The sequence below is a fragment of the Misgurnus anguillicaudatus genome, chromosome 10, assembly GCF_027580225.2.
Source record: "Misgurnus anguillicaudatus chromosome 10, ASM2758022v2, whole genome shotgun sequence".
Lineage (NCBI taxonomy): Eukaryota > Metazoa > Chordata > Actinopteri > Cypriniformes > Cobitidae > Misgurnus > Misgurnus anguillicaudatus.
Genome location: NC_073346.2, coordinates 15908143 through 15933529, shown reverse-complemented (window position 1 = coordinate 15933529; position 25387 = coordinate 15908143). Strand labels below are relative to the sequence as shown.

Sequence of the window (25387 nt, the reverse complement as noted above, 5' to 3'; positions counted from 1 at the left end):
TAAAAAACTTCTCAAATATGTAATAATCATGACTCATGATAGTCAATTTAGTGTTTTGTCTGTCCACACTATTATTAGTTTGAATTATAACTGTAGAGTGTAGATTAAAGCAGTGGTTTTCAAACTGGGGGCTGCGAGATGGTGCCAGGGGGGCCCCAGTTTTATGACATTTTGGGGCGGTTTCCCGGACAAGGATTAGCTTAAGCCAGGACTAGGCCTTAGTTTAATTAGGAAATATAACTAGTTTTAACAAACATGCCTTACTAAAAACTTTTCTTTTGTGCAGTTTGGGGCAAAACAAAGGGCACTGATGTATTTTAAGATATGTCAGTGAAGGTTGTTTTCCGTTTGAATTGCTCTTAAATTTATTTTAGTCTAAGAGTAGTCTAATCCCTGTCCAGGAAACCACCCCTTTATAAAATACATTAATTTATCATGAATTCTGTGTAATTAAACCTAAAAAGCACTACTTTTTTGTATAATTTTAGAGTTTTACAACAGTTTTTGTCACAAATTTTCTTTGGGGGGCCGCGAAGGAATGCATCGTTTATGAGGGGGGCCGCACGCTGAAAAGTTTGGGAACCACTGGATTAAAGGATGGAAAATAGCAGAGGATCTACAATGCTGCCACCTTGTGGTGGTAATTCTATTTGCATTTATGTTACTGTGTTTGACTCCCTTTCGCCTTCAGAACTGCCTTAATTCTACGTGGCATTGATTCAACAAGGTGCTGAAAGCATTCTTTAGAAATGTTGGCCCATATTGATAGGATAGCTCCTTGCAGTTGATGGAGATTTGTGGGATGCACATCCAGGCCACGAAGCTCCCGTTCCACCACATCCCAAAGATGCTCTATTGGGTTGAGATCTGGTGACTGTGGGGGCCATTTTAGTACAGTGAACTCATTGTCATGTTCAAGTAACCAATTTGAAATGATTCGAGCTTTGTGACATGGTGCATTATCTGCTGGAAGTAGCCAGTTGACTAGCCCTGATAGAGGTGAAAATAAAAGGAAATCAAATAGGGGCAGTTTCCCGGACAGGGATTAGTCCTAGACTAAAATAAATGTAAGAGCTGTCCAAACTGAAAACAACTTGCACTGACATATCTTAAAATACACCAGTGCTCTTTGTTTTGCCTCAAAAAGCACATGTAATGTTTTTAGTAAGGCATGTTTGTTAAAACTAGTTATATTTCCTAATTAAACTAAGACCTAGTCTTGGTTTAAGCTAATCCTGTCCTGGAAACCACCCCATAGAGCTTAATTTTTAGAATAATTAAGCACACATAATAGGGTAGGAAAGAGCAAAGAGGAAGGAATAAAAATAATTAATAGTAGGTTTATAATAAGTTTACATTGCAACAGGCTCATTTATGTTTTGACAACATTAACAATGAATGAAGAATTAAAATGTTTGTTTGAATGAAATAATGCAGTAGTAATGTCTTCAATCCAACATTTATTTGTACAAATGAACATAAAATTAAATGAAAGGTTAATTTAACAAAGTTGAAAAATGAAACATATGCAAAATGCTCAATTTACCTGCAATCATTATGTTCACAAAACACTTTTACTACTTTTATTGTAGTTACATTATATTGATTTGTTGTAAGGTTCTCTGTATTCAAGACATTACAATTCACATGATATCACATCATACCAGCAGCTATTCACAGCCCTATATTTCTGATGTTAAAATACATCATTGCATAACTGGCAATTTACACAATTATAACAGATGAAATTAAGCCTGTCGCTCCCTGGTCTCCCTACCCACTGATGCCCCCCAGTGGACTCCATAGCTCCTGACAGTTCACACTCCTCATAACCATATGGCCCATGACCAGGTGCCCAGTTCTGGTAGCAGCCAGTTTCTGTGTTCTTTATCCAGAACCAGAAGTTGAATTTGCATGTATAACGGAGACCAAGCCATACGTGTGAAGTGGAGGCCTGGGTGGCTTTCTGTGCTGTCCTATCCTGAAGCTCTTGACTGTGAATGGAGACCAGGTCCACATGATGCTTTCTGCAATAACTCACAGCTTCCAGCCATGTCATCTTTTCATTGACCAGAATCAAGTTATCTGTGGGACACAAACATGGTGTATATTAAGGTTTAAGTATTTTAAGTTTTCATTTTATTATTATGTTTATATGTTTCTCTAGAGCATTATGATAAAACGTATAGCTTGAATGCACTATTAGTCGCTTTGAAAATTTCTGTTATCTACTAAATGCATATATGTAATGCCAATGTTTATTATTTGTAATCAATAAATAACCAGTAAATCTTAAAAGGTGTCTCTGCTCAATGCATCTTTAAGTTTCCTTATATCAAAACACTTCATTTACTTGTAGCCTACATACACTTCTTTATTTAACTACAAAGATACAGTACATTCAATATCTCTTACCCTGTACTGCACTTGTTGTGTTATTTGTGGTTGTGTGTAGTATTTGTGTTGGTTGTGTGTCTGTACTTTTCTTCTCTGTAATGTTTTGAGGTGGCTTAAGGGAAGCTGGAACAGAGGAAATTTAATTTTTTTTAATAATAAATTGTTGGTTAACATGCACTGTAAAAACTACAAATTGGATCAGTTTTAAAAATTACTTCAATTGGTAATGCCTAAAAAGTTTTTTTTACTTACATTTCCATTTTCTCACTTTAAGTGAAACATTTAAGTTTAAATTGTTTAAATATTTTAGGTGTTACAAATTGGAGTAATTTTTAAAGTCAGGGATAACGTATAGGCAGCAGGTTGTTATCGCAGAAATAAGCCCTGACAGTAAAGTGGCTATATTTACATTAAATACGGATTTGATATATTTTATTTGTTCATTTTTATTGAATGCAGATCTTCCGCTACACTGTAAAAAATACTTTGCTGCCCTAAAATTTTTTGTTGAATCAACTCGGATTTACAAGTCATTTTAACTTACTATTACTTATCTTGACTAGAGATGAGTTGTTATAACTACAGATGAGTTGTTATAACTTATAAAATTAAGTTGACTTTTCTCAGCTATATTTTATAATTTGTGACAACTCATTTCTGTTGACATGACTTGTAAATCTGAGTTGATTTAACAAAAATGTTAAGGCAGCAAAGTATTTTTTACAGTGTACACTCTCAGAATAAAAGGTACATGAACATGTCTCACTGGGGTAGTACACTGAAAAAAATGATTCATTGAATTTAATCAATTTTTTTAAGGTAAGTGGTTGCAATCAATTTATTTAAGCTACATTTAAACAAAAAGGATTAGTAACGTAAAATAAAATATAAAACTTTTGTTTAAATGTAGCTTAAATAAATTGATTGCAACCACTTACCTTAAAAAAATTGATTAAATTCAATGAATCATTTTTTTCAGTGTACCTTTTCAAAAAGTACACTTTTGTACCTAAAAGGTCTATATTGGTACATCTAAGGTACACACTGGTAACTTAGAGGTACATACTGGTACCTCAATGGTACATAATAGGACCTTTTAAAAACAACCGCCCCAGTGACAAAAAGGTACATTTTGTACCTTTTTATCATGAGAGTGTAGGAAAACCCGTTTACTTTTGGTTTTAAGATAAGACATTCAAATGTAGACTGTTCAATAACAATCTGAGAAAATGTATGAAATGTAGAGGAATGTGGTAAACATTACATACATGAAGGTGCAGAAGATGTATTGTTGTGATTCTGAGTGGCTGCTGGTTGTGTCACTGGTTTAGTGGTTGGTTGAGATTTCAAATCTGTAAAGTCAACATTAAAAGATACATTATTTTAAATATTACAAGAGAGATCTTTAAAATCTTAACTGCACTCTCAGAAATAAAAGTACTAAAGCTGTCACTGGGCAAAAGGTACACCTTTGTATGTACCCAAAGAGTGCATATTAGTACTCCAAAGGTATAGATACCTAAATGGTACATATTAGGACCTTATATATATATATATATATATATATATATATATATATAAACATAAAATATAACATTAGTTTCAAATAATGAAATCAATGTGAAATCAAACATTCTCATTCTTAGATTATAAGACTTTAACCTTGATTTCACAAACATATTTGTTTGCTTTAGCCGCAGTTGATAAAACATGAATCATTTAAATACCCTATGCTAAAAAAGAGCACTTGCGGAAATGAAAGAGAAGCAGAATATGTGATTAATTCTTTCTAATGCATAAATATGAAATGTGTGAACTTGATTTAGCAATTTTTCCCATTCCAGGGTCAACATCCTTTTTGTCCTGAAACAATATTCCTGAAAGCCAATTAGATTTTAGTGTTAGGCTTAGTGTGGGTTTTTTAGCAGGATCTAGTGGTAAGATTGCGAATTACAACCAACCTCAATTTCGAAACACAAAGAGAAGCTACGGTAGCTGCCACAGAACAAACATGTTGTCTGAGACAACGTAGGGACGAAATGCGCTCTGTAGAACAGTTTGTCTGTTTAGGGCTACTGTAGAAACATGACAGCGACTTTCATGTAAGGGGACCCGCGGTGTATGTAGATGTACAGTGGATAAAAATTGCTCATTTTAGGAAAATAAAAACAAAACAGTTTATTATGTAAGGTCTTTATACACCACTGATAATATATTTATGTATATGTATATTGCATTTCTGTCAGATCCTATTAAAAGTCCCACATTGCACCTATAGAGTTTGGGTTTAGATTGGATTAGAACAACAAAAGATGTTGCCACAGGATCGTGTCTTAACAATGACTATTTTTAAATGCTGCCGAGCAGCTACTGTTTATACAAATCCTCACCACCATAACAAATGAAGTACAGAGGGACACTACATTGGACCTCATTCCATCTCCCTGTTTGGTTCACCATTATTGAAGCACAATCCTGACTACTTGAAAGACTGGAGCTCCAGAAACGAAAGGATATACTGCTCTGATCCGACCACGTCCAAGAGTCCTTAAATAATCCAATCCACACATTTGTCTTTGCAGTGTTTTTGACGTCTTGATTTTCTGAGGAGTCTTTGGGATTGGCTAGATCTGTGTGGAAGGTTCTGCAATATTCTTGGGCGTCCGTCCAGGGCTTGTTATCAGTAATGAGAATAAACTTTTTACTGGCTGTTGCTACAGAAAAATTATAAACAGATGTTTAGTTTCACAGCATCAGATCTTAATATGGTACAGTACAATGTTGAACTGTTGTCATTGGATCCAACACTTAATTATTGTATTTCAATCGCAAAAGGTTATGGGTTTGATTCAAATGAAACACACCTATGTTCAATGTATACTTTGTAATGCAATGTCAATCCCTTTGGATAAAAGATGAAAATATGGCTTTTTAGAGGTTCTGTTGACAATCTTACCATTAAAGCAGACAAATGGTCTCTTTGATTCACATTTGTCAATGAACCACTTTCCATTGTTCCCATCCATTACAGCACAAGTCTCCTGATTTCCATCTGAAATTCCAGGTTTCCAGTTTTTGTAAGAACTGTCTGTCAAAGACCAGTGCCATTTGAACACTTGACCTCTATAAAGTCCAATATACATATCTTGTGACACATCAGATATGCTTTTGAACAAGCTGTTCATCTCATCTGTATTATCTACAGTTGCCAGATCTGTGTACATTGCTCGGCAGTAACTCTGAGCTTCAGTCCAGTTCTTTCCTATGCTTATTATGTGATACTGGTGAGGTATTTGGCTTAAAGTGCAGGTGAGGAGTCCTGTAAAAAACACAATATTTAAGCAATATCGCTCGAGTAGGAGTGTGATATAGCTCTATATCATCACGGCTGTGATTAGGCCAGAGGCACGAGGCCGTAGGCCGAGTGCCGGAGGCAATCACATCCGTGATGATATAGAGCTATATCACACGACTCCGAGAGCGATATTGCTTTTATACAACAGTTCGACGGCACACGTTTGAAAAATGAAAACTAGAAAACAGCAACGGAGTTCTTTTAAAAGCCTCTTTGTCTGAGAACTACTTCTTCCGCCACGGATTTGACAGCGGCCAGAATGACAGGAAACACTTTCGGCTGCTTTGAATCTCATAACAACTCAATGGACGGAAAAGCCGTTTCTTTATATTACCGTTTCTTGGTCACAAAGTTTAGTTTTAAGAGTAGTTCAGTCGAGAATGTATATGTATTATATTTAAATCTGCAGTCGATTAGTAAAGATAGCGCCTGTTTGAACGTTTGCTTAGTGAGATTCGGTACGAATGAGAACCAAAGCATGAGCGGACATCAGTGTTCACTCGCCCCGCTGACCACCGCCCTCTCTGGGCTACATCTCTGACAGAGATTCCCTGGCTCTAATGTCGGCCTTGTTTGTTTTTGATCGTCAAAATGAGATCAAATCAGCAATATTTGGTGTCATGATCAAACTATTACTCGTTTTTTATTCATATTTAGTGTCTTTTGTGTTGTTATTGTTTTGGCGCGAGGTAAAAGTGAATAAAACTATATTTGTATAATGTTACTATTGCGTTCCCATTTACTCTTAACGCGATACGAGCACTCGATTATTATTAAACTTTGTTCTTGTCAGTACTATATAAAACTGTTTTTTATAAGTGTCAGAGAGATGTTTTTGCATGCTGCTTATAAATATATCAGTGGCGATATCTCATAACATGTTTTAATAGTCACGTCACGATAAAATAAATGATCAATGTCCACATTTAAAAGCTGCGGTGCTTACCTGCAGTTCCACGGTGTTTTCGCGTTCTGATAAGAGATATAGCTCCAGAAAATGAGTGTTTACAATCCTCTTTCCAAGTGTCCACACGACGTGACAAGACATTAATCCCATTAAGTTTAACGTAACATCCAAGAGCGCTGTTCGTTGACGGAATAATAACTTCCGATTGGGATGCACAGACTGATTTACGAGCTAGTGAACTAATGAGACACACGGAACGTGATTCAAAACAGCGCGTTTGTGTGTGTGTCCAGGTCCGTGTGTGGGTGCAGTTTCTCCATTCAGAGATGAGCCTGTTTAGAGGACCTCCATTCACTAGGTGGCGGAATAATACGAAAGGTGAAGCGGTTACAGTGCCGTTATCAGCACAATATAGCATAGCTCTTAGCCAATCAGATTCGAGAACCAGAAAGAACTGTTGTATAACACATAATAATGCATATAGACTGTGTGATTTCAAACAAAGTTTATTATGACCTAAGAGCATTAAAGTCAAGTTGTACAGAAAATTATTTTAAAATATATGTTAACACTATGATAAATCATATATCCATCCTTCATACACACAAATGAAATATATGGTTACAGGTGCATATGTATACACTGTATAAAAGTTTTTTTGTCAACCTTGAAAAAGTAAACTTAAATGGACTTGTTGGTTTTGCAAGTGAATTTAACTTACTATTTTTAATTTTGACTTGTAAATAGTTGACATAACTTATAAAAACAAGTTGAACTTATTTTGTTAAATTAAAGTAGCATAAAAATATAGAGGGTATGCACGTGACATAACCTTCGGCGAAAGTGCCTGCGGTTACGCCCACTGAGTGGCAAAAGAAAGAGTGGCAAAAGACAGAGCGGCAGAATTTGTTTACAGTGTGAAATCAGCAAAAAAACACGGGGAAAACGCGTCTAAATGGGGAAAAAGTTGTTGTGCGATAGACTGTACAGATTAACAAGAATGCAGAGCTATCGTTTTACAGAATGCCAAAAAACACCAAAAGGAGAAATAAATTGATCATTCATGCCAACGTCCACAGACGGGTGGGTTGATAAGTTGCTAGGATCACTATCAAGCAGAGGTTTTACTTTCTACTTAAAAGTATTTTTTCAAGCATTTGTATTTTATCCTTGTTTTTCTTTGGAAAACATACATTTCAAAGCATATTATCATAATTTTTACTCTTATTACATTTAATGAATACAAGTTTTTGTTTTACATTTAATATTTAAATACATTAACGTTCTTTTACTCAAGTAAAAGTACACAATTTTGACGTTATTAGGTATTAAATAAATTTTAATATGCAATATTAAAGAATACACAGTATGATTCTATGCTTTAAAATGTAGTGAAGTAAAATTTTTCCCAATATAAACATCCTAAAAAAGCACAGATGCTTGGATAATGTAACTAATGTAACTAGGTATTGTCCACCTCTGCCATCAAGTCCAACTAAATTCAATTTAAGCTGATAATAGTCAGTTTTACTGGCATGTTCGCAGCAGTCGCTATGAAAACCAACCATTTTGTTGAACGTTTGCCACTCAACAGGGGGAGTTCTGGCGTGATCACGTGGAAAAATGCCATCAATGCATACCCTCTAAATGTTGATTTAACAAAAATGCTTTTTTACAGTGTAAGGCAGTGTTTCTCAAACTTTTTCAGCGTGCGGCCCCCCTTGTGTCCAGTGCATTTCTTCGCGAAAATTTATGACAAATTTGTGCTAAAATGTAACATTTTTATGAAACAAAACATATAAAATGATTCAAAAGAGGGCTGTTGGCTAGTAGCCTTATATTTTTTTGTTTTAATTACACAGAATTCATGATAAATTAATGTATTTTATAAAATCTCATAAAACTGGGTCCCCCCTGGCACCATCTCGCGGCCCCCAGTTTGAGAACCACTGGTGTAAGGTACCTGGTTGCCTTAGAATTTTAAATAAATTCAACTTTAAAATATTAGTTAACTCAAAAAAGTTGTGCAAAAAAGTAAACTAATATTTTTAATTTGAAGTAACGCAAAATTTTAAGGCAACCAGGTAACTTACTTTTTTAAGTTAAACCAACTTCTTTACAGCATATGTTTGTGTGTATATCTATACTGTAAGTTTGTTTAGAGCACTTACCGAAGATGATGAGAAAGAAGAACATTTTGCTGTATTTTCAGGAACAACATTGAGCCCAGTGTGCAGTTTAAAACATACTACCATGGTCCATAAATAGAGCCTCCTTTTCTCCTTAAAAAATAAAAGTATTAAAACAAATAACATTTTTTTCTAACAAATATGCAATTGCAGAACAATTTTTTAAAATAAAAATCATGTTTAAAGACTTACATTCGCTACAAAATGTGTCTTACTCCTTCCTTGCGTGACCGAAGTCTAACAAACTATTGCCTCATGGTTATCTTCAAGAATGTTGTTCAGCCTGTTTAGAAATGAAGTTATTAAAACCCTCTGCAATCTTCAGCAAATTATTGCACAAGACCAGAACGAGGCTCTTTAGATATTTCTTAGAGGCGACATGTTTCTTAGTAGAAAGATTGAAGGTTGCCTTGACGTCTGACAAACGACAATGCGTTTCTCATCTCATTTATACTTGCGTTCATTGTAAGAGAATGCTGTGGGCAGGTCACGTTGCACATCAAAGCAAATGAAACGTCACACCGTGGATTGTGTTGTGTTTAAAAGCTGTAATCTTGCCTAAACACACTAAAAAAAAACACATTAAATTTATAACGACAAGTTAGCATCATGTTACACATCTCAGATTACCAGAGGCGGACTCTACTTAAGTATTTTTACATAAAAGTACATTTTAAGTATTCGTATTTGATCAGTGTTTTTCTTTGGAAAACAAACATTCCAAAACATAATATCATAATTTTTACTCCACTAGGTTTCTTTCAAGGTTTTGGTTTATATTTAATATTTAAGTACATTATACATCTAGCAAATTTTTACTCAGAACACATTTTGTATTTAATTAGGTATTAAATCACTTTTAATATGCAATGTAAAAGGAATACACAGTATGATTCGTTGCTTTAGAATGTAGTGAAAATGTTTTAGTAAGGTAAAGTAATTTTCCCCCAAGACAAACACTTGGCACAGTCAGATGCTTGGAAAATGAAGCTAAAATACTCAAGTAGTGTCCACCATGTGGATGAAAGACTAATTAATTGGTGTTGATTTTTACCATGAACAAATAGTGATTTATTTTTAGTGAAAGTGCTTACTGGTATAAATGTTGCCAGGCTTGAAAAATATTAGTGAAAGTCATGTTTATTTTCAAATGCAGAAAATATACTTATGTAGAATCATTTATAGATCCTGAAATATAATTCAGTTTTTTTTAACATATATCAATTTTTTTCTTGCATAGGAGACACAATTAAAAGAGAGACAGTTTCACAGTGTATTTATTAATTGTTTGTTTATTTGCCTTCATACATTTCTTATGTGATAGACTCGCAATGTCCACTAGGAGGCTTGACTAACAAGGTATTTGTGTCGACGCAAACATTTATGGCGTGAACTGTAAAATATAGATGAAACGATGCTTTAAAGGACACAAGCCTACTGTCGGAGGACGAGGTGTTTGTTGGGTGAGGATGGAGTTGTAAACTTCATGTAAACTCTGTAAGCTTCACTACAAATGATGGAAAAACAAACAAACGCACGGGTGAACTAGGCTAGGCTAGGCTAACGCTAGGCTAAAGCGAGATTAGCATATGACTGATTCCATATTTCGCTTCGTTTTGACTTTTACCATACACATTCTTCTAGGTTATACAAAACGACGATTATAAAGAAATAATGTTCTGCATGTGTTTATTTGAATAAAAAGAGTTTTTAGTTAGTAGTTGTAGTTTGTCCGTTAGCTGCGTACTGAAAATAAATACAACGCAGTTAGAAGTAACAAGTAGGTGTTGGCGTACCAACTAAATCCATTTTAATATTAGTCAACCTTTATGATTTAAATCATAGATGGAGTTTATTAATATTAGTGCGCGTATTGAAGTAGGTGATATAAGGAGCAGATTTAGGATGTGTCCCAAAACACATTGAGGTGAATACCTTAACCACGTAGGGTTCACGCTCAAATTCTAGCTTTGTATATGCCTACGTAGACAGTATTTTAGGGAGGCGTAATAATTTCACATGCAGAAATTAATAACAGTTATATGATTAAAAGCAAAATATGATGTCTAAGTAGGCACCTCACTAAGTTTTAGGACGCCGCCCTGGGCATTGGCGTAATCCGCCCTAGAATTAATAATAGACTATCAGACCAAAACGTTACTTTTAATTTTGAAGTACACAGTGTTATTGTTTTATATGTTTAATGTGTGTGAATGATAAAAAATAGGAAACACGGATGAGTAGCTAAATGTTGTGATGGCATTGCATTTGGTTTGAGTTTGGTTTACATAACCATAATGACATGAAATGTAACAGATAGTCTCCTGTCCCTTTAACACGAAGCGTGATTTGATTTTATCCAGTATTTTGATGTTTAACAAACTACTTTTTCAGAACAAGTTTAAATCTGTACAGCATATTTGCAAAGTCTTGTCTGTGTTTAACACATCTCATTGCACTAAATCTCTTAATGTATCCATGTCTCTTCTGTAATCTAGATTATCAAAGATCATCCGTCTGCTCTTTCTATTGGCTAGTCTAGTGCGCATCTATGAGCTCCCTACCACCCTCCACTTCAGCCGTCAGTAGCCCTGTCAGCTCCATAGATTCGCCACTGTCAGCCGTCAGCTCATCCATCGGTTCTCCCGGCGTTCCGGGCACCCCATCTGTCGGCTATGGACCCAACAGCAACCCTCAGGTATTTGAGGAGACTACCAATTTTTTTCGTATTGCGTCAAATTCTGCGTTTTCTTAACACTTCTTTTCTGTTTATGTTCACCCATTTCTTGTAGATAAACTCCTCAATGTCTGTCTCTGGGTTACATGCTGTCAGTAGCTCTGATGATGTGAAACCCCCGTATGGCCTAAAGTCTGTCAGTGGCTCCGGGCCAATGCTGTCCCAGAAACGCATGTGTGCCATTTGTGGGGATCGCTCATCTGGTGAGTCCCGGAAGATAGAGGTTTTAGATTGCCCTGATGTGGACCAGCACTTTGTATATAGTGGCTTGAAATGTATTTCATTTGGTTTTCTTTAAGTTGGAATTCATTCATGCCACATGTATTTGCTGGCTATGAATGATCACGTAAAATACAAAGCACTGCTTTTGTGCTTTGTTTATTTATTGCAGATATTGTGGTAGAAACGTTAAAAATAAAATAAAAATTGTTGTCTATCCCCTTGTTAAGTCATAACGTAAGGAGTAGCATTTCCAAGTGCATGGAGTTTTTTTTCCATAGTTTTATATCAAAGTGTGAGTGTATATTAGTATTAGTATTTTTGTTGTTTGCTTATGCTTAGGTATCTGATAGAGCGCTCAAGCCTGGAGTATATTACATGTATTTTACATGTCTGCAAATGTACACACGGGTCGAATGCACATCCATGCAAAGCATAGTTTATTTGACATGTACGCAAACGTTCGACGCATACGCATTGCGACAAAATGCAACGCATCTTACATTCTTCGTACAACGTATGCAGGGTTTCAAAAAATCCGGCAGTGCGCATACAGTACAAGTGCACTCTTCTAAAGACGAAAATTGCATCACGTGCACTGTACGCGGACCCTCGTGTACGTGAAAAAATGGACCATACTTTGGCCTTTAGACCTGAAGGGGTGTCGTGTGATGTCAGACTTAACAAGCGAATAGCTGCAAAACAACATACACTACCAGATGTACCGCAATTGGAATAAAAGTAAACTCATCAAAACTTTGAAATAACACAAATCCAATTTTGGGAATTATGTCGAATTTAAAAATTCTAGAATAAATTAAAACTACTTAAAGTTTTAGTATTTTTAAAGTAGCCACTCTTTGACGAAAATTAAACCAAACAACATTAAATCATTGTTTTGCAATAAATCAAACAACTTGAGGTTTCATCATTAAAATGTTTTTAAAGTAGTTCCCGTTTATTCTTGGCTGCTTTTTCTTTATTTTTTGGTCCAAGTCAACCCATTTTAAAATTAAATGTTGGTTTTGTAATAAAAGAAAATTAGGTACAATACATTTTTTTTATTTGCAAAACAAACTTCAAACATTTAGGGGTACACCTGCAGATCAAAAGGTTTTTAAGATAATGAGAAACATTTCAGTCAAGTGGCCTTAAATGCGAGTTTAACGATTTGCGCGAGTAGATTACATACAGAGTCAATGCAAAGACACGAGCAGACGCGTTCCCGCATGGGGCGATGTGAATGACCCTAATTGGTAGGGCTGTGGTGATTAATCGTGCGTTTTCTCAATGAATGAATTTGAATGAATTACGGTGAAATGCCACCACATCCAAAAGTCAGAGGGCGCTCTCGTGTAGAAACGCCATTAGTGCCACAGAAGTAGCAGCATTACAAACGATATTCCAGGAGTCTAAAGGGATATTTATATTGCTGTTCTTCAGATTGTCTCAGGTATTTTCATTATAATAAAAATATTTTGAATGATTGTGTTTGACGAATGTGTCTTTTTTAAATTCACATTATAAACAACTCAAACTCATAATGATTAGATTGATAAGGACTTCCTACTGATCACATAGCTGTGCATGAAACACAGAATCGGAGCCTTGTGATTCAGAATCGATTTTAGGCAGGTCTTTTCAATGGGGAACGCGATGTATCGTCACAGCCCTACTAATTGGGCGGCGCGATTGCAGCGAAAACGTGCGCTATTTGCCTTAAACGTGCCTTCGCGCAAGTTGAAAATATTCAACTCAAGCGAAAAATTTGCATGACAGAACGTTAAATCTCGCAAGTAATCTAGAGCGAGCAATGCGATGCTATGTGTTTGGTGTGTACGTAGCATTCGATTTTTTTTTTACAATTTCCAATTAAATAAAAAACTTTTTTATACAAATAATAATAACACCTGTTACAAGGATTGATGACTCGCTTTAAAATTTTTTATCCCAAGGCAGCATTGTGCAGTAAAGCTTTAAGTCTGTCCAGCAGATAAGCAGTCAGGTTGGATAGGCTAAACCTCCCTAAGAACAGCACTTATTGCATTAATCTCTAAATCTCCTCATCTTCTCATTTCTTTTGTGTTATTAAGGTGACATGTCATGACAGGTAACGTGTATGTGTTTGCAGGGAAGCACTATGGTGTGTACAGTTGCGAAGGCTGTAAGGGTTTCTTCAAACGCACAGTGAGGAAAGACCTGAGCTACACCTGCAGGGACAACAAGGAGTGTCTGGTTGATAAACGCCAACGCAACCGCTGTCAGTACTGCCGCTATCAGAAGTGCCTGGCTACGGGAATGAAAAGAGAGGCTGGGTACCAATCAGCTTGTCAAGAAAAATATCACCTGCTATGACATGAAGTAATACACATGCTTTTCATTCAAGAACATTTAGGTAGGTGGAAAATGCGCAGTTAGTAAAATAAAGCATTAAGGGTTGTTTGTATGTGGTTTATGTTCGATTTCCATTATGTTGATGGAAGCTCTGCATTGTTTCCATACGAGACTGTGTTGTCAGCTATTGCACACGTTGGGTGGAACACAATGATCAACCAGAGTTAAAGTGACAACCAAATTGGTTGGCTTTGTCAAACCAGATAACAAGAACAAAGGCAAGGCACTTTTACCCAGAAACCAATTTTGAGTTTAGTGCACTTAACATAATTAGTGCCGCAGTAATTTCAACTTAAAATGAGTTTTGACTAAAAATACGTCACAATTTAGGCCCTTTACAATCCAAGGCATGTCATACATGGGTGTGGAACAGCTAGAAGGGTTCCCGAGAACTGGTTCTTGCAGAACACTCACTAATTTAGTCTAAATCCAATTGAATTGAAGTGAGTCTTGTCTTAACCAGATTCAACCAAAAGTCTGTTTTTACTTTTTTTAAAGTAAGTTACTAAAAGAATCGGAACCAAATCAGGGCTCAACATGAAGGACTGCCCGGTGGTCCGGGGCAAGCGTGAGAGACGTTCGGGTCAGTAGAAAGTATTGTCAATTGCCCGATCGGGGTAGTGCTTCACCCTCAGTCACTAAAATATATTTTCATCAATGTATATTATTTAACATATTGGAAGCAGACAATTACTTGGGTAAAACACAACGAAAGAATCAATGCAAAATTTTGGACAATTTACTGTCAGTTAACAGCTAAAGCAGAAAAGTTGTGAACCTTTTTTGTTGGAACTTTTCTGTTGTGTATACAAGTATATTTAACTTCTGAATTACTATTTTTAAATATGTGACACTGACATTTTGGGGCCAGTGAAACTTTTGTCAGGGCAAGTGAAAACCTGAACCACTGGTACGACTGGGCCAGTATAAAAAATTGTTTGCGTTGAGCCCTGCAAACTTTTCTATTCCCATTCCTAGGAAACTGTTTTCAAAGATGTTAAAATGGTTAGAAAGGATGCTTTTTATATTTTATCTGAATTGACTTAAAGTAAGGTTTATTTATTTTTTGACAGTCATTTCAATAGAGTGCCACAGAGATGAGCCGGAGGTTAGCTGTACACTGGTTTCCCTTACAAAAAGCCCATTCATTTTAGACTTTTGGTTTATCGCAAAAAAGAAGCTCTTTGTTTAACAAAAGTTAAAGACACTTATACGTTTTGTCCTGCAGGATAATCTTCACAGATGAACACAACTTTGATGAATGTCGAAGTTTAAATGTGTTTACTAGAAATTAGGGCTGTCAATAGATTAAAAAAATTAATCTAGATTAATCGCATGATTTCATGAGTTAACTGCGATTAATCGCAAATTAATCGCACATTTTTATCCATTCTAAATTTACCCTAATTTAACACTTTTCAGGTTTTTAATATTCTAATCATATATACATATATAGATGCTTTATGCAAATGTATGTTAACAACAGCCTGTTTACATTTTAACAGAATCACCAGCCATTGTTTTGTATATGAATTTTCCTTTCAGAAGATTTTTCTTTCTCCATTTTTGTTTGCTGCTGCATCATTTGTGACCTGTGCTGGCAAGTTGAGTCGGAATTAGCAAATTTTAAAAAAAAAATAGTTGTTCATATTTTGACATTCTCTATTAAAACATAGAACAATGCATGATTTGTTGAAATATAACAAAATATGACAGAACTACACGTGTTTGAAGTTGAAAGAGTCAAATTACCACAAAAATGTCCACATCCATACATTATATTACCACATCAATACCTTAAAATCACTGGTTAAACTAATAGATTTAGCACACACAAAGCAAAAACATCATCAATGTATGTTCAACTTTTTTTTCCTTTTGTTTGATTGACATTGAGACAGACTGCTTAAAATCTAAGTGATCTAATATAATGTTACACATCAGATATTTTTAACCAACAGTTAACCAAACATTTACTTAAGACATAACAGATTATAGATCCTACCTGCGTGAATTCTTATCAAAGCAGATATTTGTAAAACTGTAATTTTGTGTAGATGTCTATATATCCGGGTCGCGCACTTGCGCGTCTGTGTGCACGCGCTTCAAATGTCAGTCAGTCAGCGTGAGGGGATCGCTTTTGAGTCTTGTCGCTCTTAATAACTCTTTAACATTAATCAGGTACCGAACTTTATCTCTCTTAATGACTATTTTAACATCAAGCAAGTCCTGCAGTCTATTTTCTAAGTCATGCATAAAAGCGAAACCAAAATGAATTGAGACGCATTTTTGTATTAGATTATGCATTAGGAGGACGGTAACGTTACACCTCTCAGACGTATAAATAAAGATCATATCAGATGTCCAACGAGCATTTAGAGCATTTGATTTGGTATACGATTTGCTTAGTGTTCTTATTTCTATAAAAACCTTTTACTCATTAAGAGAGAGTCACATTTGTCTGCGTCTCTGTTCATTCAACTATGGGCTGGACCAAGGGTCAAACAGAAATTGCGCGTTGCGTTAATCTCCGTTAATAAAATTAGTGGCGTTAAAATGAATTTGCGTTAACGCGTAATTAACGCGTTAATTTTGACAGCCCTACTAGAAATTAAAAGCTAACCCTAGGCTATGAGCGAACTACACCAAAGTCACTTAACTTTAACGTCATCACCACCAAGCTTCTGAAAGCTCTTAAACTTTATTAAACACATTTTAAAACATGTTTCCTGATAAGATGTGAATTGTGCCCATGATGCGTTGTTTTTTAAAATCTTCATACGTGATGACGTTTAAAGTCCCAGACAAAGTCTGTAGTCCCACGAAGCAACTCACCAGCAACGACCCTTTTAAAGACATGCAAAAGCTTTAAAAGTCACAAGGGGGGTATTACTGGTGTGTTGTGTGTCGTAGGGATAAAACATGAAAATATCTTGGGCTTGTGTTAACCCAAGGTCTTATTTTAGGTGTTTAACCAAAATCCTATTTAAAAACACATTGACTTTGTGAGGTTGGAACCGGATGTGCTAAAATGCTAAATTGTTTTTGGGTTTTGCCTACAAATGTATGTCATCCCTGTGGAACTCTGTTAAATAGTCTCCTAATTTACAACCTAGGTTTAATTGTCTTGTTCAAGGTCACTATGAGGCTGTTTACACTTGGCATTAACATGCGTGTTCGTCAATCGGATCACAAGTGGACGACGTTAATGCCAGGTGTAAACGGTTTTGTAAACGGTGTTCAAAACGTTTTGAACGCGTCCACTTCCAACCATTTTCAGAGGTAGTCGAAACCCCTTTCGAACGGATTGCTTTTGTATTGTAACTGACATGTGGTTGAATGTGTTCGAACAGCCTTCTCTCCACCCATTTATCTTATCTGAGATACTGAACACAATGTTTTACATCTTTTCTGACTTCTGGCGCGAACAGACGGTGAACAGCGCTATTTTTAGCCTTTCATTGATAAAACTAAAGCGGCTGATCTCCGCAGTTTCATTTTGCAAGTGTGTGAAAGTTGCGCAATCCTATTTCATCAATTGCGCTGAAATATCAGAGAAAGCTCTAACATATACATGTATAAAACACTGTGCAGCAAGTTTACTTGCTAAACAAGCAGTGGACTCTGACATAATATTAGTTTGCGTCCATATAAACTCATAGATACATAATGCGTTTGAATAACAGCAGAGAGACTTGCCTTACGTCTTGACAAGACCACACTCTCACAGTATTCAGGACAGAAGCGGTCAAAAGTGGACAAAGGAGACGGATTTAAATACCAGGTGTAAACGTGATGTGTCTTTCTCGTCCACTTGTGATCCGATCGATGAAAACACATCTTAATACCAAGTATAAACAGCCTCTATGGGGTGATGGTATACAAATCGTTTAATTTTCCCAAAGGAGCCGACCGGTGCACAAGCCAGAACCGTTGGCTCTGGGCTCCACCACTCCAGGTGTGATACAAATGATCAAGCTGCTAAATTGATTTGAATGAAAACCTTTTTGTCCTCTTGCAGCTGTTCAGGACGAGCGTCAGAAGGGGAAGGAACGGGACGGGGACTATGAATGCAGCAGCGCAGTGAATGAGGAGATGCCCGTGGAGAAGATCCTAGAGGCTGAGACGGCTGTGGAGCACAGGACAGATCTGCATTCGGATGTGACTGCTTCAGTAAGTAAACTTTAAACAAGCCGCTAATGGCCGGCTGTTAGCAAAAAAAACATTTTGGCATTATCAAGAGAGTTTTTGACTTTTTTTAGGCAGCACTTTTAATCAGACACCATTTTAATGACTGTTTCATAGAACTGGTTTAGAGATTACGATCTAAGTTCTGAATGTGCCCTTGAATGCTCATTGTTTGGAATCAATCCATCTTTCGGTTTAAAAATTCTTCTCATGTTTTTTTTAAGTAGTGGCATTTGCAAAATTAGCTTTAACCCTCTTGTTTATGTTCTTTAGCCTAATGATCCAGTCACTAACATTTGCCAGGCTGCAGACAAACAGCTCTTCACTTTGGTGGAGTGGGCCAAGAAGATCCCTCACTTCTCTGAGCTGCCATTGGACGACCAAGTTATCCTCCTCAGGGCTGGTACGAGCGCATGACATTCTCACACTCTTGTGTATAACTTTGGCTTTGCATATCTGTGAAATATTCACTACATCAGTAAATGCTTGTTGAATTTATATATCTAAGCATGCCAGATGTCCCAATCAGATATTTTGTCTGTGCATTTTCTCCAACAGTGAAACAATGTTATCTTAAACACGTTGTTTTTGGGGAATGCATTTGCCTAAAGAAAGTATTTGGACACCTAACATGTCTGAATGTAGTTGCATTTGCAAACAAATAATGCTGGAGCTTCTTTTAGTATAACTTTTCATAGTCATTTATAATGAATGTATAAAGGTGTCCTAGTAAAGTAACCATGGTTTGAATTATCATCTCACCTATACATCACAAACATCTAAAATAAAGAAATAACTGCTTTTTTACTAAATCCGTGTTATATTCTTGTAACGCAGGATGGAATGAGCTTCTGATCGCCGCCTTCTCTCATCGCTCCATCAGTGTAAAGGATGAGATCCTGTTGGCCACAGGTCTGCATGTTTCCAGAGACAGCACTCATAACTTGGGTGTGGAGGCCTTTTTTGACAGGTTACACTACACTTCTGGTGTATAATGATTTAATATCCATTTATAAGTATTTAATGGGCACTTAAGCATTTTATTATATTTTAACTTTTTTTACAGGGAGAGTGCACAAAGTGCAGAGGTGGGAGCTTTATTTGACAGGTAACATCTGTAGACATTTTGTCTTTTACTTCATTTCTATGTCACACATAGATGTAATATTAATGCAGATGCTGTTAGATGTCATGTGTAGCTCACTGAATGACATTTACTTATTTGACAGGGTGTTGACTGAGTTGGTTTGTAAGATGCGGGATATGCAGATGGACAAGACAGAACTCGGCTGTCTGCGCGCCATTGTCCTGTTTAACCCAGGTGAGCGAGGCTCCTGCCCATGTTTTAGTTATAGCTTGAACCTCTGATGTTTTGGTTTCTCTTTCTAGAGAAAAGAAAAAGAAATCTCATTCTTTTTTTACCTATTGTTGATTGATGTTACTTTTTGTTGGTCTAATTTGGAGTGCCGATGGTCATCCAGTAATCTTTTTTGCTCTCATTATAAGATGCCAAAGGTCTGACTAGCACCAGTGAGGTAGAGCTTCTCCGAGAGAAAGTCTACGCGTCCCTGGAGACCTACTGCAAGCAGAAATACCCTGATCAGCAGGGAAGGTGAGGAAACAGTTTGTGTAGGTCAGACCCATTTTATTCAGATGCAAATTTATTAAATAGCCACTTAATAGGGGCTGAAAACACAAAGTTGTTAGCCGTAAATGGGAAAGTTTTTACGCATGCTGTTTTTTTGGGGGGGTTATGGTTATGACACGTTTAAAGTGCAAGTTTTTGAAAATGATGCTTTTATGTAAACTATGTAAATGCAAATCTGTGATAACGGTGACGTCAGGCGCATGTGTTAATTCGGTCTGTAGGAATGCGCGAGTATAACCCAAACAACAATGGCAGCCTAGATGACTGTTTGTCACACTGTGCTTTTTAAACGGTTAAAAAATCCAGATAATTTACTCACCACCATGTCATCCAAAATGTTGATGTCTTTCTTTGTTCAGTCGATAAGAAATTATGTTTTTTGAGGAAAACATTCCAGGATTTTTCTCACTTTAATGGACTTTAATGGACCCCAACACTTAACAGTTTTAATGCAGTTTAAAATTGCAGTTTCAAAGGACTCTAAACGATCCCAAACGAGGCTTTTATCTAAATAAGGGTCTTATCTAGCAAAACGATAAAAAATATGCACTTAACCACAACTTCTCATCTCCCTCCGGTCGTGTGACGCGCCAGCGCAACTTCACGTTAGGCTTGCCGTGATAGTCGGTGAAACGGTGATTACTGGTGCTTCAGCCTCTCACCGGTTAGATCACTTGCCCTACGCGACACGATCTTTCACCGTCATTTTGATATTTTCTTAAATCATTTAGTTTCGTTAGAGAAAGCAAACACTAACAACTGAATGTGTCTGCTGCCTGAATTCAGTGGAGCTGAACGCGCATCACATCACAGAGCAGCAGGTGTCAGATTTCATTTATTCCTGTGCGAAGCAAGCTGACTGACCAGACGATGGCAGAAGCTGCGTGCGAATTACGAATTACACAGCGTACGCAAGCACTGCATTTAAAGGCGGAGTCCACGATGTTTGAAAGCCAATGTTGATATTTGAAATCAGATAAACAAACACGCCCCTATCCCAATAGAATCTGGACCTTCTGTTGATAGACCCGCCCCACACATACGCAACCCAGCATGGATGTCGGTAGACACGCTGCTTACTGCTGATTGGCTATAAGTGTGTTTTGGTAGTCGGCCCGTCTCCTTTTCCAAAGCGTTTTTCAAACATCGTGGACTCCGCCTTTAAACAGTTGTGTAATTCAAAAGTGAAAGCAAAATACGCACGTCTGCATGCGCATTTATAAGCCCCTCCCACTCCGGTATCACCGGGTTTGTCACACTCTGATTAACCGTTTCAGAAAATTCCGTCAACGCAGCAACTCCACCTTACGTAATAAATCATCACATCCAGAGGTCACGGATGACGTATGCAAGATGATACATGATTTTTTTTTCAAATGGACTAATCCTTAAACACTTTTCCAACAAAATGTACAAAATGTTGGTGTTTTATAGTCCAGGATCACTTTAAATAATAAACCCACCTCGTCGTCCATCTAAACTTGCTTTTGCAGACATGACTCTGTATGACTCTGTAAAAAGTGTTTATGGTTTGAGGCGTCTAGTGCAGTGCTTCCCAAACTGTGGGCCACGGACCCCCAGTGGGCTGTAGCGGTACTGCAGGGGGGCCTTGCCTAGGCTAAATCAAAATTAAAATATTTTAATTGTTTTTTATCCTTATTACATAAACATAAAGCATTTAACATTTTTTTCTATTATATTGAGGTGAGATACATTACTTGTAAATGGTTTTAGATTTTATTATCTTTTTTAAATAGTTATGTAATTTCTTGCAATAGATCTATGTAGGTTCTGTTACACACTTTGATGTATTATAATTGTAAATCGTATGCAGAAAGTATGTAGTGTTTAAATATTTGTAAAGAATGTTTACAAATCATCTTTCACCATATATAAAAGTATTATATTTTATGGTAGTTCTCATAATTCACATGAGATTCTCAAAAACTGGTTAATAAATGTTAATAATTTTGTGGAAAAGAAGAGACAATCTGTTTATTAAATATATGTAATATACAAATTGGGGGGGGGGGGGTCGTGGAGCTTTTGCTATGTTTTTGGGGGCCTGAAGTTTGGGAAGCTCTGGTTTAGTGTTTCTTTACAAAGTAACATTGCCATCTTCTGTCCTGGCACACATAATGCGTGTTTTTAGTCGTCTTTGCGAATCTGTGTAAACTCGAATCTTTTTGACAGCTTTGTCTTGTGTACCTGAAATTCTTCTAATACGCAAAGACATTTTTTTACATCGTTGTCACCTTAAACTAATTTTTAAATGCTCGCTTACAGATTTGCCAAGCTTCTCCTTCGGCTTCCTGCGTTGCGTTCAATTGGCCTTAAATGTCTGGAGCACCTTTTCTTCTTCAAGCTGATTGGAGACACCCCCATTGACACTTTCCTCATGGAGATGCTGGAGTCACCCCACTAGCTGCATCAGAGAGAGCGAGAGGTTTGGAGACAGGGATTTTGCCCTAGGTCCTGGAGATAACTGTGATTGCACTTTTTCTTCCCAGGGGAATTACAGCGATTGGTCCGCCTCTGGTCCGGGGGTATTTTTATTGTTTTTTTTTGTTTTTTTCTCTTGACTATCTCTTAAGTGCACCACAGAATCTAGAGACCCAAAACTCGCCATGAAAAATTTTGGTGCTACATTTCAACAGTAAGCTAATTCTTTATATATAAAAAAACAAAAGTTTGTAAGTATGAAAGCTCCAATTACCTGACTGGTTTAGATAAGCGGGGTTTACATTTTGATAGAACCATTCGAGGCTTTTAAAACACTGTGGAGGATAAGCTTTAATCGTATGTGCGTGTGCTTCACCATCTCTTGAGTTTGGTGCTTTCGTCTTGTGTGGCTATTTTATTTCGCCCCGACCGACAAGGACTGACTGGTCACTTGGGCAGAGAGATGAATGAATTCATTCGGTATTATAGGTTTTAATTGACATGGCTTTGCCCAGTGCGAGGAATCTGGCAAAGAGATCTATATGCAATGAAGCTTGAAATGATGCAAAACAGCATAGATGCATAATCTCCAAAAAATGCAATTTTTACAGTATACTGTGCAATGTTAAGGGAAAACACCACCGTTTTTCAACGTTTTGCTATGTTTTTGCCTCAACTTGTGAATTAATGCATACCTATATTTTTTCAATGCGTGCACTTAATCTTTGCGCAGCGCGTTGTAAATGTGTTGGCATTTAGCCTGGCCCCATTCATTCCTTGGGATCCAGGCAGGGATGAATTTGGAAGCCACCAAGCCCTTCCATGTTTTCCCTATTTAAAGACTGTTAAGTATGGTGGCACAAAATAAAAGTGGCAATTTTTAAAGTATAATAAAATATAGTTCTCATTTTTATCTGCTTAAAAAATTGCCACGTTTTATTTTGTGCCACCATAACTACTCATGTAAGAGTCTTTGGGTAGGGAAAACATGGAGGTGTTTGGTGGCTTCTGGATTCATCCATGTTTGGATCCTGGGGAATGAATGGGGCTAGGCTAAATGCTAACACATTCATTGCGCGCTGTGCAAGGATTAAGTGCACGCATTCAAGGAAGATAGGTATGTATTGATTCATCTGGGTTGAGGTGGGAACATAGTAAAATGTTGAAAAACGGTGATGTTTTCCTTTAAGCCTAAATACAGAGGTGGATGTGAGAGAAATCCAAGCACTCTTTTATTATCTCATGCACTCGTTTTATTATCGCATCATGAGTGCCTAATTGACATAAGCTTGATATGTTTTTTATTTAACATACGAGAGAAGGAAGAAAACAAGGACAAATCTCTCTTTATGTCATCGGCGATTATCGTACGAAGCAGGTCAATTTCTCTTTCATTCTTTCGGTTTTGCCTGAAGTGTCCTCGGCTAAAATTGTCTTAAAACCTGCGTTGGTTTTACTCTAGTTAACCGTCGTTTAATAAAACACACTCTTTATCACATATCGGGTAACTGTGTAAAAGTGATAATTCCTTAAGTAAACTGCACTATACTAAAAATGTCATTCCTTTTTAGTTTTTGCTTTTTTTGACCAGGGTCAGGTGTTTTATGTTTACTTTGGTGCTTAGGAATGGACATTTCATATGACAGCCCTGAAAAAGTGCACATTCAAAACAACAGCTATATTCAGCTTATACTAAATCTGAGCAATATGAAAGTTCATGGACACAGAGGACTTGCTTTTCTATTTGGAAACCCTTTCAACTTGAAATTTATACTGTGCAGATATTGTTCAAGGACATTGTGTAGCTATCGGGTAGACATAGGCTAGGAATCAGTATGTATTCTCGTGCTTCTATCACTTGCTTTAGTTTATAGTTGGCTTACATATCGGAGAAAAAGACATGGTTTGCACTGGATTTTACCGTAAATCCTAGACTCTTTGGATTTTGTCTTTTATTTTCTCCCTGCGAACTGAGCTTTCCTTTCAACTTACCATTGTTTTTGTTTTAGTTTTGTTTTTGCTTTACCATGGCATCTCTCTGTCCATGCTGAATAAAGTTATGGGGACAAATGCAAACTCACTTGCCATAGATATAATCTAACAACACACAAGGTTGTTTTTGTATGGTCTTGTACAACCAACATCTTTACTGCATTAGGCATGTTACATGTCTGTTGTTGCACTAAAAATTGTCATACAATTATGATAAGTAATGAGATTCCATCAGTTTGGATGTTGTCACGGCTCATTTTAGAAGAGCCCGGTGATGCTGAAAAAGAGAACCATCTGCTGTACTTGACCCTAAATAAAGGTGATGATATGTCTAACAACTATGTGTTTGGAGAATTAATGAATGAATAAATGATTCATGTTCAGTATGTCTATTATATAGCCACTGTATAATCATTGCTTCCATATAGAGTGCCGCAGGGATGATGTATTTTTGTTGCCCAACCCAGAAGCAGGGTTCCCACGGGTTCTTGAAAGTTTGTGCATCTGGGGACAAACATTCAAAGCCCTGTGAAGTTTTTGAAAATATACGTACGTACATACATACAGGTCAATGAAAGTGCTTGAATCTATTTTATGCAAGAAGTTTTTTGGAAAAAAATCCATTTTATTCCCTGTGTAGTGTAGGATAATATCATAAAAATTCTAGACTTAAGCACACGTGCTAAACTGTTCGCTTTAAATGCTTATTTCTTCTGTATGCGAATGTTGATTCATACCAAAATGCTTTTTTGCATAGTTGTGTTTGACACATAAAAACGTTTCTGGTTACGTATGTAACTATTGTTGCCTGAGAAGGGAACGAGACGCTGCGTCTCCCTTGCCATACTTCTTGCGTCCCTGTAATGCCATCTTTGGCAACATTTCAGATAGCATCATACTTCCTGGCTCCCGCGTCACC

At 36.8% G+C, this 25387-nt stretch overlaps 2 protein-coding genes across 5 annotated transcripts; one reads left to right on the top strand and one right to left on the bottom strand.

The window, feature by feature from the left end:
• Positions 1–1440: 1440 nt before the first annotated feature.
• LOC129447801 (macrophage mannose receptor 1) lies at positions 1441–9301 on the bottom strand. Of its 3 annotated transcripts, none has more exons than XM_055209668.2 (7): positions 9041–9301; positions 8831–8941; positions 5354–5716; positions 4788–5111; positions 3666–3749; positions 2416–2520; positions 1441–2085 (listed from the first exon to the last, which is right to left on the bottom strand). In XM_055209668.2, the coding sequence occupies exons 2-7, from the start codon at positions 8853–8855 to the stop codon at positions 1697–1699; spliced, it is 1290 nt and encodes a 429-aa protein (XP_055065643.2). In that variant the 5' UTR covers positions 8856–8941; positions 9041–9301; the 3' UTR covers positions 1441–1696. The 3 variants fall into 3 exon arrangements, with proteins under 3 accessions (XP_055065643.2, XP_055065644.2, XP_055065645.1); XM_055209669.2 differs by having other exon boundaries at positions 8831–8938; XM_055209670.2 differs by lacking the exon at positions 2416–2520.
• An 851-nt stretch (positions 9302–10152) lies between these two features.
• On the top strand, positions 10153–24806 carry rxrbb (retinoid x receptor, beta b). 2 transcript variants are annotated; one of them, XM_073871961.1, is made up of 11 exons: positions 10153–10311; positions 11347–11546; positions 11641–11788; positions 13936–14118; positions 18223–18371; positions 18660–18789; positions 19224–19356; positions 19453–19494; positions 19616–19707; positions 19893–19998; positions 22321–24806. In XM_073871961.1, the coding sequence occupies exons 2-11, from the start codon at positions 11400–11402 to the stop codon at positions 22457–22459; spliced, it is 1269 nt and encodes a 422-aa protein (XP_073728062.1). In that variant the 5' UTR covers positions 10153–10311; positions 11347–11399; the 3' UTR covers positions 22460–24806. The 2 variants fall into 2 exon arrangements, with proteins under 2 accessions (XP_073728062.1, XP_073728063.1); XM_073871962.1 differs by having other exon boundaries at positions 10184–10345.
• Positions 24807–25387: the final 581 nt, after the last annotated feature.